Genomic DNA, 16,616 nt, shown 5'->3' with positions numbered 1-16,616 from the left:
TTGTTGTCAGATTCAAACCAGTCACTTTAATATGTAGAGCAAAGCTCTGGTCTTCTAAGATCTTCTTACACAGACAGTCTCCAGTGAAGCGTAGTCTGTTTATATTGTGAAGCCTATTTATAATGGCCCCCCAGATTTTGACTTCATTGGACACATGTTCTGTAACAACAGAGAGAGAGTGAAACCTAGAAACTGAAGTCACATCTCAAGTTGTCTGTCAGAGGCTAGATTGGGGATGCTGCCCTGTGGGTCCTGGAGAAACATGACCACCACCAGGAGACTGTCTGAGAGCGTGTGTCCCTTTCACCATGGCAACCTTCCACAGCAGGATTGCTGAAGGCGATTTCCTTAAAAGGAAGGAGCAGGCTTTATCTGAAGTTGCAACAACTCATGGGGGTCAGTGTGACCACCCCCACTGCTCAGATGTGGAAACCAAGTCTCAGGAAGTCTGAGTCACAGCAGGCCACATAGGTTCTGATTGCACAGCCAGGATTGCATTCTAGGATTGTGGAACCTCCAACCCCCAGTCTTTCTAGCGCCCTAAGAGGAGTTACCGGAAAGGGAAGTGTTGTCGAGAAGGGAACAACCCAACATCACAGAGGACACACAGGCCTGTTTTGTGGTTTCTTTCAGCTTTGGTGAGTAAGACCACAACATGAATGTCAGAGCACGCAGCTCGGATTGTGCGGAATTACCTTGACAACCAGGTAGATGTCTGAGGATGGGTAGGTGACTGAGAACACTGCAGACCTGGCCTGACTTGATGGGTCAACTGAGGGCGTGTGAGCTCGCAGAAACCCTTTGAACTGGTCGGAGTTCAGGTCACAGTGGAAATTCTCTGAGATCTGCAAATGAGCGGCACAGGGCATGGTAAGTCAGAGCTGTCGTTTTCTCCGTCTAAAGGTGTGACAAGAGTGAACGGTCACAGGGAAAATGGCTAAAAGAAGTGTAACTGTGGCTGCTAGAAAACCGGGTATTCTGTTCCAACTTCCATATAGTTTGGAGCCATTTGAGAAACATTTAATTTTTATTAACTCACCAGTACTTCCTGGGTATTAGTGACGTGTACTGAACAAGAGGCCGCAACCTCTTTCTGGTTCACAATCAAAGTGAGGGAAAAGCTAACCACAAACTAGAGTAAAAGCAAATTAAGCCGCTACACTCCCGCACAGAAGTACCATGGAAGCTCTAGAAGGTACAAGATAATTGGGGTACCAGGGAAAACTATTCACGGACCAGACATTGGAGACAGATGAGCGATTCTCACAGGAACCGCGAACAGGAAAGAGAGCACAGACGATGATTTCAGACCTGGAAGGCCTACACTGAGCTTAGTGAGCAGTGAGAGGTCCAGCTTGACTCTGCATCAGGGAGGGAGGGAAGGAGCATGGCAGCACCCTGAGGCAAGCCTGGCATGCACACTAAGGAGGCTGGGTGGGTAGGGAGGGAGGTACAGGTAATATTGATCCATTAAGCATCCTGAGCCCGGGATGCTCAACACTCTCCGATTGTCTAATTTAGGGTGATGTGCCACTACTGGGCTCCTCCCTTCCTTGCTAAGAGTGCGTTAGTGAGAACTGGAGGCTGAGGCAGAGACTACATTTTCTAGCCCTTGCATGTACTGTTAGGGGTGATTATGTGACTACATTTTTTTTTATCCCCAATGGGAAGCAGAAGTGATGCGTCAAATTTCCAGGTCTCCTCCACTTGTCATTTCAGGTATGTCATGTTGCAGACACCATGACAATGAGAGGTGTGAGTGGGAAGACACATACTAAGAGAGAAGAGCTCTCAGCAGCCTGGGTTTCTGAACGACGAGCGGAACAGAGCTACTACCAGCCCGTCGTTCACCCCTTACCACCTCGAACTGTTAAGGAAAAAACTAAGCCAGTGGTTTTAAAACTACGGTCCTCTAACAAGTGGCTTCAGCACCATCAAGAAACCTGCTACAGGGGCTGGGAGATGGCTCGACGGTTAAGAGCTCTTTCAGAGGACCCGGGTTCAATTCCCAGCACCCATGTGGGAGCTCACAACTATCTGTAACTCCAGTTCCAGGGCTCTGACACCCTCATACAAATGTATATGCAGGCAAAACACCAATGCACATAATAAAACTCCTTCTTAGAAGTGAAAATTCTCAGGCCCTATCCAGGCTTACAGGGACAGAAACCACAGTGATGGAATCTTAGAACCCGTGGATGACCATGTGTTCCACATGATTGTGTGCACACTAACGTCTGAGTGCTGTTGTCTTTTTAAGGATTTTATATATGTATGTATGTATGTATTTTCGTGCATGTATGTGTGAGTGTATGTGCACCTGCGTGTGCAGACAGACGCCAGGAAACAGTGTTAATGTCCTCCGTCATCATTCACTGCCTGCCCCTTCAAGATGGAATCTCTCCTGAACCATGTCTGTTTGTTTATTTTGTTTTCTTTCTTTTTTTCCCTGGTGAAGTGGGAAGGCAGCAATCTCCTGTCTCCACCTGCCTCAGAGCTGGGGTTACAAGTGTTTGTGGGGATACCTGGCTTGCTGTGATTGATGAGATCTGAACTCCAGTCCTCATCATTGCTGTGCAAGTGCTCTGCTAAGCCACCCCTCCGGCCCTGAGAACCGCTGCTCAAACCAACTGAGAACTTTTATTTTATTTTATATGCGTGGGTGTTTTATCTGAATGTATCTCTGTGCACCATGTGCATGCAGTGCCCATGGAGGCCAGAAGAGGGCATCAGATCTCTTGGGACTGGAGTTACAGATGGTTGTGAGCTGTGGTGTGGTGGCTGGGAATTGAACCTGGGTCCTCTGAAGCAGCAGCCAGTGCCCTTAACCACTGAGCCATCTCTCCAGTCCCCAAGACCTGTTTGTTATGACATTTAATCTTTTCATCAATACCAAGCCTATGTACTATATTGCTCCAGAGCTGTACATTTCCTTCAGTGCAGTCAGCCACACAGGTGAAGAATGGCAGAGGCATGATGGTCATCCTGTTGGAGTTACAAATGTCTAAACTATGGAACATTTAAAACTCAAGGAGGAATCTTGGGTCACTGAATTCTTTCAATGGCAAATTTATATTTTTGGCTGTGAGCCTAGCCGTTAACAGCTGAGCTATCCCTCCAGCCCTGAATTCTTTCAATGGAAAAATATTTTATAGTTGGTGATGTCTTCACCATGCAGTGATCCATCAGTTTACATAGTTGCTACATGTGTTATCTGCTACTTACAATTCTCTCCCTCTTTCTCTTCCCCACCTTCTTCCCCGCCTCCCGATCCCATGTGTGTGTATGTGTGTATATATTTGTGTGTTACATGCAGAAGCAAAAGCAGGTTATCTGCCTCTATCGCTTTTTCCTTTATTGCCTTAAGACAGGACCTCTACTTAACTGGAAGCTTGCAGGTTCAGCTAGACAGGCTGGCCAGTGAGCTCTAGAATCAGCCAGTACCCTCTCCTAAATGCTGGGGATCCAGGAACTTGCAATCATGCCTGGCTTTTCATGTGGGTGCTGGGGATTCAAACTCAGGTCCTCATGTTTACACAGCAAAGCTCTCACCTCACCCACGGAGTCATCTCCCCTGGCCCCAAACAAAGTGATTCCACAGTACAAAAAAACTCCAAGAGGAAAAAAACCATGCGTAGTTGGACTTGTTAAAAATGACACATTATTTTGTGTGACACACAACCTCAAGTGCTATCTATTTCTCTCTCTATCCGACCAGCACTGCCACTAGCAGGCCTTTCCCTTAAAGATTCTTTGAAGAGCACAAACAATACATTTCCAGATCAGTTCTTTAAAAAAAAATGGTAAAGAAAGAAAACCTGGAGCTATCAATGTTTATTTGTTTTCAAATCTGATGTGGATATTGGGGCTCAGCAGGGAGCAGTTGACACACAAGCATGGGTATCTGAGTTTGAATTCCCAGAACATACATAAATGCTAGGTGGGCACAGCTGTAATTCCAGCATCTGAAAGGCAGAGATGAGCCAAGTCAGAAAGCTCTGGGTCCAACTGAGTGATCCTGCCTCTATGGGTAATGTGCAGAGTAACCAAGGAAGACACTTGACATCAATTTTGGCCTTCTACACACACATATACGTATGTGCACACACCTGCAAATACACATACACATTCACCCACACAGCACACACCCCTACACACCCCTACACACACACACACACACACACACACACACACACACACACACAAATCTGATGTGCTTTTTTTGCCACACAGAAGTGAGGTGGAAAACATGAACCCAAAGAATCATGTGGGATGTGTGGGATGGGCTCTTTTCGTTTGTACCTTTTTCCTTTCTTTAACGTCATAGAGGGCAATACTGGCAAACAGAGGCTCAATTTCAATCTCAAACCTGTCAGAGAGAGAGAGAAAAAAATATCAATATGGTTCTAGTCTGGATAAGTTTGAATGTTCTAAAAGCGCATGGATATATAAAATCATTAAAAATGTGAACACAATTCCAGAAATATAGGGATAACCCCACAAATGTAAGAGACACAGATACTAATGGGAAAATTATGAGAAGTTAATGAAAAATTCCAGATCATTTGAGGTCATGCTGGGGACTACATTCTTTAAAAACTGTTTTCTTAAAAAAAAAAAAAAAAAGCTTGTTGGTGGCACAGCCAGAGAGTGAGCGGAATGGGATTTTGGTCTGAACCAAACACTACACTTCATATGCACACCATGCTGGGGACTCAAAACGCTAGTTAAGAACTCTGCTATGGACCTACACCCCAGCCCAGCAGAACTTACTCCTACTGTGGCTGTCATGTTTTAAAGAATAGTCTCTATTTCTTAGGCAATGGACTTGCTTACATTCTTCTGCTGATATCAAATCTCTACCATTTGGGGCTGGAGAGATGGCTCAATAGTTAAAATCGAGTATTGCTCCTGTGGAGAATCCTAGTTTGATTCCCAGAACCAACAACAGGAAACTCACAACCTCCTGTAATTCTAGTTCCAGGAGATCGGACCCCCTTTTCTAGCCTTTCCAGGCACATTGACTCACATGCAAATACCCACCTCCTCAACATGTAAACATGATTAAAAAAATAACAAATAAAAAGCTCCAAAGGTCTACAGTTCAATCCTAAGGAACAAGACTTTATAGATAGTTCAAAAGGAAATATTTCATTGCTTTTCCTTAGACTTACAATAGAACATCAAGATGATGACTGTGACTGGGCCATGAGGCCCGGGAATGTGTGGCTTGTCCTAACTGCTATGGGAGGCTGCTCACTTGAGATAGACTGAGGACAGGGGAGAGAAGGGAAGGGATTAAGCACATGGCAAATACCGAGGTGCCCTGGCCTTGCTTGATTTAGAATGAGGAGCTCCTGGGGCCAGGGATTTATTTTAGAAGAGTACTTGCCTACCATACACAGGCTCTAGGTTTGGTTCTGAACATACGCACACACACAGCCAGACACCCTATCAAAACCAGAACTAGATGCCTCTCATATTAACCCTGACTGCTGATTGCTCCTGAAATCATTGGTTTTAAGAAAACACCCCCAAACTAAGCCTGCCACACGTTATACATACATGTAAAATACAGCAGTCCCTCCCAAATGTCTCAGTTTATCAACTCGTGACTTTGGACACTGCCCACTGACAGCACAAGCAAAGTTGCTGGATAGTTACTAGTGCCTCAGAAGCCATGCACACTAGGGCAGAGTTTCTTTCAAGGCATGTATGACGGAGTGGCCTTACTGACATACAGTTCTTCCTCAAAGCGGCCTTTCTAGGCAGACAAAAGGGTTAGTTGGCCCGTGGCATCTTCAGTGATGAGATAACTTGTCATGGACAAGGAGTCAAAGAGAACTGGGCTCTGTTCTCTCTGCTCCCACCTGTTACTAACTTTCCTAATTCTACTTGTTTGCATGCAGAGTAAGGGAAGGTCACTGCCTTTCCTATTTTCCATGGATGTCTTATGAATCATGTCAGATAATGTATGTAACATACATAGAAAACAATGCCTAGCAGCAGCATCACATGCCACAGCAAATCCCCACATCTACCACCAGAAGAAGGGTAAACACACTGCATGTATATAATAATATTCTATTGGGCATATAAAATGCTATGTTATATGCATATGTAGGCTGTGTTAAATGAAATAAAACCATCTTGAAAGGATAAGTACTATATGAGTCTACTTGTGGGATGCAGTCATGTGGTCAAATTCAGAGATAGAAAGTGATGTGGTGGCTGTCAGAAGAGAGGGAGGAGGGGCCACAGGGATCAATGTTGGGTAGATACCGAGTTCTACTTTGGAAAGATAGAAACATCTAGAAATGAATGGCAGTGATGGTTGTACAGTGTTCTTGTACTCAACACCACTGAACTGCACATCAAAAATGGTGGATTTTGTTTCATACATTTGTCACACACACTGCAAATACTTATTATCATTCTTTCTCCTGTCAGAAAATAGCCCTCCCCCCACCCCCACCGCTTTTTTCAGTTTTTTGAGACGGGAGTTTAGCTACATAGCTCAGGCTGGCCCTAGAATCTACTATGATCCCCTTGCCTCTGCCTCTTCAGTGCTGGGATTACAGGTATGAGCAGACATGCCTGGCATGAGACAGAACTTTAACTGAGGGCTTTGCTGTGCTGAGCATGTCTCCATGCCTCCTGGCAGAGCCAGCCTGTATTGAAGCATGTACTTTGTGACATACAAAGGGTCTGAGTACTGCTGTGTGACAGTTAGATTGGTATTGAGTGGTAAGTTCTTGTGGTCCAGGGAAGAGAAGTCCATTATGATGCCTTATAGTTCCAGGGTGGTGTGCCAACCCCTTTCCTCTTCCCAGCTGTGTAGTGCAGAGATCACATCCTGCTCTACAGGGAAGCTGAGGTTCAGAGAAATGAAGGGACCTGGCAAAGGCCGCCAAGCTAGGATCTTCAGAGGCAGGCTTCAAGGCTGTCTCTTTTAAGCAGTGGGCAAGGGCTTTTTCGACCACTGTTTTTCCAGGTTTGGTCCTCAGACACCAGCATCTGAGGCAACCATGCAGGAGTTCTGGGCCCACCTGGGACCTGCTGAAGAAGAATCCCTTGGGGGAGATGGCTATAGGAGACTCCCAAACCTGCATTAAGACCACTCCCTGGCAAGATTTAGTGTACATTAAAGTTCCAATGCTAGAGAGTCCTTTGAACAGAGGTTACTTTGTGTATGAGGGTATTCATTTTTTAATTTATTTAACTTTATTTTATGTGCATTAGAGTGAAGGTATCAGATACCGTGGAACTGGAATTACAGACAGTTGTGAGCTGTCATGTGGGTGCTGGAAAATGAACCCAGGACCTCTGGAAGAACAGCCAGTGCTCTTAACCACTGAGCCATCTCTCCAGCCCCTGAGGCTATTAAATTTTAAATTAAAAGATTCCCCTATCTTAAATACTTTGTGGGATATTTTGGTTTTACTCTGACAATCTTGAGATGGCCCAATAAAGTTATACCTTGAATAAGGGGGCAGGGCCAGTGGTTGGATGACTGGAATTGGCCATAGACAAGCCAGACATTTGGATAGAGAAAACACATAGGAAAGAAAGGACAGGGATTGGAGTCTGAGCTTCCTTTTGGCTCTGGGACAAGGGTAGAGACATGATTTTTTGAAGTGTCCCTGGCCAAAAAGCAAGGTCAGCTAGTTGCTACTTAGCATCTCTGAGCTAGGGAGTTTTCACCCCAGCCTTTGACTTCTGAGTTTTATTAATAAATAGAACAATAGAGACTTAATTTAAACCTACATATCATGGTTGCAGGCACTGACTGAGGGACCATGGGGTGGCAGACAATAATTAAAATATCAGTAGATTCATGTACAGCCTCTAAGTCGACAGAAAAACACCCAAATACAAAAACAGAAAAATATTTGGTAGTCACTACTTTTTTCTGACTACTCAGAATTTGCAGAGTTGGTACCAGTGCTGTTCTTTTTCTGTGTCCTGAGGCCTTATCTGGTTCCAAAAGCAAAGCAGGAATGGTGGTAGAGATGAAAACGTTTTCTAGACATTTCCTAGCAGCTAATCAACTCTATGGTATTATAGACAGAATTTCACATATCAACATCAACAGTAAAAGTGTGCCTTCCATACTGTTGTTAGTTTTACTATTCATATTTTCACATTCAAAGTTTCTAAAATTTCTTTTCTTTTTATAGTTACAGTTTATAGTTAGGACCATTTCTTTGGTTTGTCTCTTCTCTCCAGGGTGTCCAAGTACGAACGTCACTTGAACAGGCCAAGGGTATTGGCTGCACACATCAGTTGTATTTAATTTCTCCTTTCGGAGCTGGGAAAAATCATTAGAAACTGACTTGACAGTTCTCACTAAAGGGACTCAAGCGACTCCGTGTTCTTTAAATCACCCATGTCTAGCTCAGCAGGACAAGTTCCCCAGTCTGTGAGAACGGCTGCTGCAGGTCGTGTATTAGGTAAGTCTGCAAGGCTTGGGGACAGTCAGCCTTGGGGGAAGTTCCTCTAGTCCCAAAGACAAACCCACTGCATCTGAGTGTAGCCTGACTGAGTACTTGTGGGGGTGAGTGTGGCAGACAGCGGTGCAGAGGAAAGGCCCGGACGCCTCCCCCAAGGAACTGGCTAACGTGAAAAGGGGCTATAGCAAAGCCAGCGCATGAGTCGAGGGGCAGAACCGGGGAGACCACACATCAGAATCACAGGTTAGGTCATCTGATCTAACGTCTTCATGTCTGAGAAAGAACCCAAATTCCCAGAGAAGATGACAGGGTTGAAACGGAGCCCCGAGTGCAGGATCCAGATGTCTAAGCACAAACTAGGAACTATGGAGGCGAGCCTCACATTGACTATCAGACAGACGGTCCTCCTGACTGTGTGACAAAATGCTTGCCTTACTATGTACTCTCCTCAGCGTGAAAACAGGGCCTCGACCATGCTATGCATGTTTTCTACCACTGAGGTACATCTCCTATATTTTCAAAAAGGTCTGTGATGTGAAAATGTAGAAAAACTAGTCTCTAAAGTCTGCAGAGAGTAAGAGCGGCCTGCAGGCACTCTGGGGGAGCACACAGCAATGCACTGGGGTGCATGAAGAAAGTACTGAGGTATTTCATTTCATTCTTTACATTTTCTCATGTATGTACACTTTATAATGACAATATTTTAATATATTTCATATATATTTTGTGTGTGTGCATGCTTCGTCAAGAGTTCGTGAACAAGCATGAACTGATTCTAGAGCACTGTTGGATTCACTACTGCTTTTGTAACTATTCATTCATTTGATTTATTTGGTGTTAGGGAATTGTGCTGGCTAATTTTATGTCAACTTGACACAGACAAGAGTCATCTGAAAGGAGAGAACCCCAAATGAGAAAATGCCTCCCTAAGATTGGGCTGTAGGCAAGCCTGTAGAGCGTTTTTCTTAATTAGTGACCATGGGGGAGGGCCCAGCACATCCTGAGTGGGGCCACCCCTTAGCTGGTGGTCCTGGTTTCTATTAGAAAGCAGGTTGAGCAAACCAGAGAGAGTAATCTAGCTAGTGAGCAGCACCCCTCCATGGCCTCTGCATCAGCTCCTCCCTCCAGGATCCTGCCCTGTTTGAGTTCCTTGCCTGACTTCCTTCAGTGATGGACCATGGATGTGGAAGCCTAAGCCAAATAAACATTTTCTTCCCTAACCTGCTTTTGGTTGTGGGGTTTCATCATAGCAATTGTAACTCAATTTAAGATGGGGATCAAATTGCGGGTCTCAAACCCATACACCCTAACCTCTAGGCAAGTGCTCTACCAACTAGTTACACCTCCAACCCACAGTTATTTTTGTTAATTTAAGAAAATTAACCATTACCTTATATGTCTAAGTTTTCTAGACACCTGTGTTTGCTTTCTATATCCTAGAAGATTGGTTGTTGAAGTCTTGGTAGGAACAGAATCCAGGTCTAGTCAACTCTAAGCTCTATCTTTCCATTCCCTCTATTGAAAAGGTGCTAGGAGAATCTTCCTGACTCCAGGGCTGATGATGCAGGCATAACTTCATCTAAAAAGCCAGGCGGACATCAGTTCAGTGTGTCTGATACTTACTTCAGAGTCAGCACCTTGACGAGTATTCTGTTGCCCAGATGTTCCTTAGGACATTCCGGTACCGGACGTATTTCCACAGCATCCTCCTGGAAGAGAAATCATTAGCAACTTCCCACAGGGCTTTGTGGTTGGAGGAAAGCCAGGGAGGAAGGGCTGCCTTTGTCCCTGCTTTATTTCCAGAGCAGAACCCTGCTCTGTCTCAAGAAGACAATTTGCCATCCATCCCTGGACACTCAAAGCCAAGCACGTACAGCAAACATTTTCTCCTCTCAGAAAAGGAGTATTTAAGAGAAAGAGACTGGGGGTTATGTGGGGAGGAAGGAAATGCAAACATCTTAGTAACATCTACCAGACGGCACTGTAGAAATCCACAGCTCTGGTCTTCTTCCCCCTCGGAAGCTCCAAATTCACATCCAAAACAATTCTCTTTCCAGGTCTTTAAAAAAAATTTTTTTTAACATTTATATTTACTCTGTGTGCTTGTCAGGGTGCTTGCTTGTGTGCCAACAGCAGCTGTCACTTCATGGTAACTCTGTCCCCAGTGTGGTGGGATGCCCCAAGTGGGGAACTCACCACCGCTCTACCCTCCCCCTCCCTCCCCACCCCACAGCTCCCATCACTGAGGTTCCAGGTGGCATCTTGCTGGTGGCCCTCCTGGCTTCCCTTCTAAAGAGCTGAGCAGGAGTCCTGAAGGGTAAGCTGGGACTTTCATTCTTTCATGATTACCAGAGCAGATACCTCTACAGGGAAGACCCACTTACTAGAAAGACATCACACTTATGTATTTCTAATAGTAGCTTTGGTTTGAATTAGAACTTTCAGAATCTTCTTTGAAACAAGCTCTAGTTGAGGAAACTTTAAACCTATGTAGAAGCAGATAGACTAATAAAGTGAAGCACCATTTATGCACACTTGGCACCAACAATTTCAGCTCAGGCCCCCTGTTGTCTGTATGCCCCCTGGCCAGTTCCCCACACTTAATACTGAATTATTTAAAAGCGAGTTCCCACACATCATACAGTTTCATTTTCAAGTATTTTAGTACACATTGGGACTTTTAAAAACATGAATAATAACATTGACCTAAAAACTAACTATAATTTCATACTGTCACTAAATATTTTGTGTCAGTTTGGTAAATCAGGATCTAAACAAGGTTCATATTCATATATTTGGATAATGTATTTCCTAGGCTTCCTGTAACTGAATTTATTGAGGCTTCACATTTATCAGAAATAAAAGATAAAACCCAAGTAGCAGAAGGAAGAAATGGGATGCTTTAGTGGATTCCTGAGGTTTTCATCATCCTGGAATGTATATGTGTTTATGTGTATCTATGTGTGTATATGCATATGTGTATTATTTATGTGTATATACACATGTATGTGGTTTATGTGCGTGGGTATGTGTGTGCATATGAGTTTTTGTGTGTTTGTGTATGTGTGTGTATGTATAATATAGGTGTATGTGTGTATGTTATATGTGTGTATGATCTATGTGTGTATACACATGTATGTGGTTTATGTATATATGTATGTGTGTGCATATGAGTGTGTGTGTGTGTGTGTGTATGTGTGTGGTGTGTTAAGACAAGAGAAAGAGGGAGGGAGAAAGCATGATTTGTTGATCCCATGGATCCAGAGGCCAACTCCACATTTGACTTCCTGGGATTTGGCTATGAGAGCCAGTGAGTACCTGCCTCCTATTTTAAAAATTTTTTTGTAGTTAGAGTCCATCATTTGTAACCTATAGACCGTGCAGCAAACTTCTGTAATGTGGAGTGAAAGGGGGGCATCTTTCTGAGGGGTTAACACAGAATAGCCCTGTCATAGGAAGAGTCAGAATCAAGAATGGGCTTGCATGGTGAAAACTTGGTAACTGAATCCAACTTTGGCCTTTTCTACAGACTCTTAAAATTTCAACAAAAGGATCTGCCCTTCTAATGTTCTTTATTGGGAAATAAAATAGTGATAACATAAAATAATCTTATTAGTGTGCCATTAAAAAAAATCAGCATTTATAATCCTCTCAGAGCAGGCAGAATTCACCTTGGCTAAGATTCAAATAACAAGCACAAACATGATTTCTTGAGAACAAAATATTAAAGGGCTGGTGTAGAGGTTCTCAAGCATTTTACACATTCCAGTTTACAAGTGGCTGGCCTGTAATTACACAGCATTCCTCTCCACTCAATGAAAGTAGGCCACTGGGACCTGAGTTAAGATATAACTTTCAGTCCCCACCTGAATTTCTGCATTGTCTCAAAAACCATAAAACAAAGCTCCTAAAAACAGTTTATGGTTCATTCTTTGAATCGAATCAGACTGGAATCGAATCCTCCCATTCAATCTAAGGAGACTCTGATGGTGAATGTCTGACTCATCCTGTTCCCTTCCTGGACTTTCTTCTCTCATCTGATGTCCCCTTTAGTCTCTCTCCCCCTCCTACCCCCTAACCCCCCACCCCCAGACAGGGTTTCTCTGAGTAGACCTGGCTGTCCTGGATCTCGCTCTGTAGACCAGGCTGGTCTCAAACTCACAGAGATCTGCCTGCCTTTGCCTCCTGAGTGCTGGGATTAAAGGTGTGTACCACCACCGTATGGCACTTTGGTCTCTTACGTTACACTTAGCATCCCATCACCATGGAGATGAGCAGAAAGGGAAGAAAGTAGAGGTCAAACCTGTCAGATTTCATATTTCTTGATAAATCTCATTGTTTAGTCTTAATGTTGTGAATAAAAGTTGAAAAGTTAGAACTCTGTGTTTCAGCGGTATGTGCTAGTGACTGGGTCTTCACGCACAGGCCCATAAGCAAACACGAAGACTGTCAGGGCCCCTGCTTTCTAATTTAGTTCACATGCCGAATCTTGAACAAATTGCTTAAATGTTTCCATCCTTAGTTTCTAATTCAAAATATGGTGATGGTATTATGGCCCATATTCTTCCTAATTTATTTTAAAATAAATATTTTACATTGATAATAAAATTATATTTATGGGAAAAAATGTGATGTTTATGTATTCATCATAAGAAGATTCTTATACAATACCTTGCCAATTTATCTTTTCGTTTGGTGGTGAGAAAGTTAAGTCTATTTTTATTAACAATCTAAAAATATATACTACCTTATCATTTATTGTGGTCATCATACAGTACAATAAGGTGCTCCAGTTTAACTGAAACTAATTTATATCTGTTGATCCATCTTTCTCTCCTGTCTGTCCACCCACAAGTCTTAGCTGCTTCCTTCCTATGAAGCACTTTTTATATGCCCCATACAAGAAAGACACTTCATGTGTGTGTGTGTGTGTGTGTGTGTGCATGCGCGCGTGCGTGCGTGTGTGTACATACGTGTGTGTATGTGTGTATATGTATGTGTGTGTATGTGTGTGTGTGTGTGTGTGTGTGTGTGTGTGTGTGTGTACTTGCCCATGCGGGCCACAGGTCATCCTTAGGGGTGTCTTCCTCACTACCTTATTTTTGAGTGAGAGCCTCTCCCCTGGAAGTCACCATTTGGGTTAGACTGGCAGAGCCCCCAGGATCCCACTATCTCTGCTCCCAGGGCTAGAGTTACAGGTAAATGCCAGTGTCCAGTGTTTATGCAGGTGCTGGGCAGCAAGCATTTCACCCACTGAGCTGGCTCCCCAGCCCCAAGATACTGATATATTTATTTATTTAATTTATTTATTATGCCTGTTTTCAATGCATCCAATTACTAACTTTTCTATTTATTTATATATTTGTGTGTGCTGGGGGCAGAAGTGGGTGAAGTCAGAGAACCTTCTGGAGCTGGTTCTCTCACTCCAGCCTGTGGTTTCTGGGGATCAAACTCCAGTCATCTGTCTTGGTGACACACACCATTGCCCACTGCTCCATCTTTCTGGTCCCAAGACATTTACTTTTAATCTGCTTCAGAGGATTTGAGGCTTCAGACAAAGCTGCAGCTAAGATAAGTAGATAAGAAAGCAAGATTATGCCAGGCAGTGGTGGCACACACCTTTAATCCCAGCACTCAGGAGGCAGAGCCAGGTGGGTCTCTGTGAGTTCGAGGCCAGCCTGGGCTACAGAATTAGTTCCAGGATGGGCACCAAAACTACACAGAGAAACCCTGTCTTGAAAACAAACAAACAAACAAAACAAAAATAAAAAGAAAGAAAGATTATTGGCAAACAAAGATAAGAGAGGAGCAACTGGGGGCCTAAATGTAAGCTGCGGTGTTGCTGGGGGAATCACAAATGCGACCCTAGGAAAGGCATTCTAAGGGCTTGAGGAACACCCCTGTTACATCCTCCTAAGGGTGGGGCTGGATGATGAACAGGTCACTGAATGGCACTGCCACAGCGGACCTGCTGCTGCATCTCCTTCCTGTTGTCCCCCTCCTAGACCAGTGGGAAGTGAGTCAAAGGGGGCTGGCTCACAGGAAAAGCAGCTGCACAGGGCAGGGCAGGCCTTCTGATGTCTTGCTTGATCCGGGGACCAAATCTCAAAGATTTATATCCACAGACAGGTGTGTTACCTTTTATTCAAAATCTACCCAGATCTTACTCATTTTTATTATTTTTATGTGCATGTTTGTATGTGTGCACCTGGGCATGTGTGTGCCACAGTGGGTATGTAGAGGTCAGAGGACAACTTTGTGGAGTCAGTTCTCTCCTACCACTTTTATGTGAATTATGGGGATTGAACTCGGGTCTCCCGGCCTACAGAGCAAGCACTTTGTCCACTGAGCCATCTCGCCAGCCCCCAGGTCTTGGTTCTTGCAACAGAACTTTCTATAATACTTGCAGAGCAGCAGAGACAGAGCAGCTGTCTGTCCTGGCAAGCCCTGGAAGTGTAGGAAACCCGACAAGCAAAGGTAAAGGCTGAAAACATCCTACAAAACGAGGAGCCAAAACACATAAGGCTCCAATGATGGCCACTTCTCATGCCATCCAAAGTACTACAAGTGACTACAGGCAACATCTAAATCACTCTGGGCCAACTTCAGTACATAAAGAGGTAGGAAAAGAGGATTCTAAAGCTTCACACACTGAGAGCATGGCTGTGATTATCTCTGTCCAGAGTATGCTCAAAGCAGGTGTTTCCACGTGCTCACTGGGGCCACTGATGGGGGGGCGGGCGGGCGGGGAATCTTAACACCAAGCTTTAAGTAATATGTGTTTCTGATGGATGAGTTGTGAAACACATCCCCAGGTTAATTGGATGGTTGACTCTGAGCGAGACTCTGTATACAGACCCTTGAAATGTTTAGAGGATTAAAGCGCTATGAAAAATTTAGTTATTGTTATAAGCACCCCATCAGTCTGATGGTCAGTAAAGAGGCTCTGCAGTGCAGAGAACTGAAAAATACTTCGAGTTTCTGTTGTCGCTGATATTCTCCTGTAGGGAAACCTGCACCCACCTCGTCCACGGATGGATACAGGGCAAAGATCTCAGCCTGCCGATTGGTCTTGCGTGCCTCCTCTTTCTCCTTCTCAAAGTCCTCGGCACTCACAAGCTGCAGCAGGTTCTCCAGCCGCTCATCAGGCTGCAGGCTGCGGAGGTCGAAGTCACAAGTCGTGAGGGGGCCCTTCCCAGACACATCACACAGCACGTTTAAGCGGCGGGGTCTCGTCTGTTAGAGAAAACAATTGACCTTGATGAGGGTCAAGGGGCACAAATGAGAACTAGGCTCCCGGACGATTCAAGACTGCTCCAGCTGGGGTCTCTAGAATCTCAGGGCTCAAGGAGGTTATATGTTTGTTTTTTAAGGACTTGACACAACTGGTCTTGGCTTCCTGGTGGGACTATCCTGAAGTGAGAGGCTCTTTCCCTGGAAGCATGTCATTAAGCATCAGTTGGACAAGCCAGTCCTGAGCAAGGATTTGAAATGACACTGTGTGCCTATTAGTTGTTGGCTGAAGCCAAGTGTCACCTCTCAGCCTGGAGCAAAACAGAGTTGGGACAAGGAGCCTAGACTGCGAACAGAGAGACCTTTTCCTAATCAACCCCAGAGCTTGGGTTTTGAGGTTAGAAAAGAAAATGAACTCTAAGGAGCCTTCAAAAATGGCATATCTACTCTCAAGCTGAGTGTTAAGCTTACAAATAAAGATAGATGGGGTTGGGGTACAATTAGTCACTACAGCAGAGCCTGTGTGAGGCTAGGTGCATCATACAAGTAACCACAGGACTTTAGTAATGGTTACAGGAGCCAACAAAGAAAAACTGCATTGGCTAGTCAAGCAAAAGTCTACAGCTGCAGAGGAAACTCACTCACCTGTTTGTTGTCTCACGTGAGCCCAATGGACTAGCACATCCATATTAAAAAAAATGTTTAGATCATTGCTAGTTCTACATTTCTGTTGTAAAATACATATAGCATAAAATCTATCATCTCAGTCATCTTTTGGTAGAGTTAAGTACATTCATACTTTAGTACAACTATCCTCATTGTCCATCTTCATCTTGCAAAACTGAAACTATACCCATTCCTCTCCAGTTGCCAGGCAACCACATTTGATGCTCCACTCTTCCACAATGGATACCTGGACTGCTTCCATCT

At 44.2% G+C, this 16,616-nt stretch overlaps 1 protein-coding gene across 1 annotated transcript in view; it reads right to left on the bottom strand.

The window, feature by feature from the left end:
• Positions 1 to 16,616, bottom strand: part of Dock8 (dedicator of cytokinesis 8) — a 207,046-nt gene that overhangs the window by 110,715 nt on the left and 79,715 nt on the right. Inside the window, exons 6-9 of the mRNA XM_036209142.1 lie at positions 15,477 to 15,689; positions 10,077 to 10,162; positions 4,303 to 4,369; positions 696 to 845 (exon numbers count right to left, since the gene is read on the bottom strand). Coding sequence (XP_036065035.1) covers positions 696 to 845; positions 4,303 to 4,369; positions 10,077 to 10,162; positions 15,477 to 15,689 — 516 coding nt within the window. The remainder of the gene's footprint in view (positions 1 to 695; positions 846 to 4,302; positions 4,370 to 10,076; positions 10,163 to 15,476; positions 15,690 to 16,616) is intronic.

Source organism: Onychomys torridus, chromosome 1, assembly GCF_903995425.1.
Source record: "Onychomys torridus chromosome 1, mOncTor1.1, whole genome shotgun sequence".
Classification (NCBI taxonomy): Eukaryota; Metazoa; Chordata; class Mammalia; order Rodentia; family Cricetidae; genus Onychomys; species Onychomys torridus.
The sequence above is the reverse complement of the archived record's forward strand: the minus strand, read 5'-3'. Positions and strand labels throughout refer to the sequence as shown.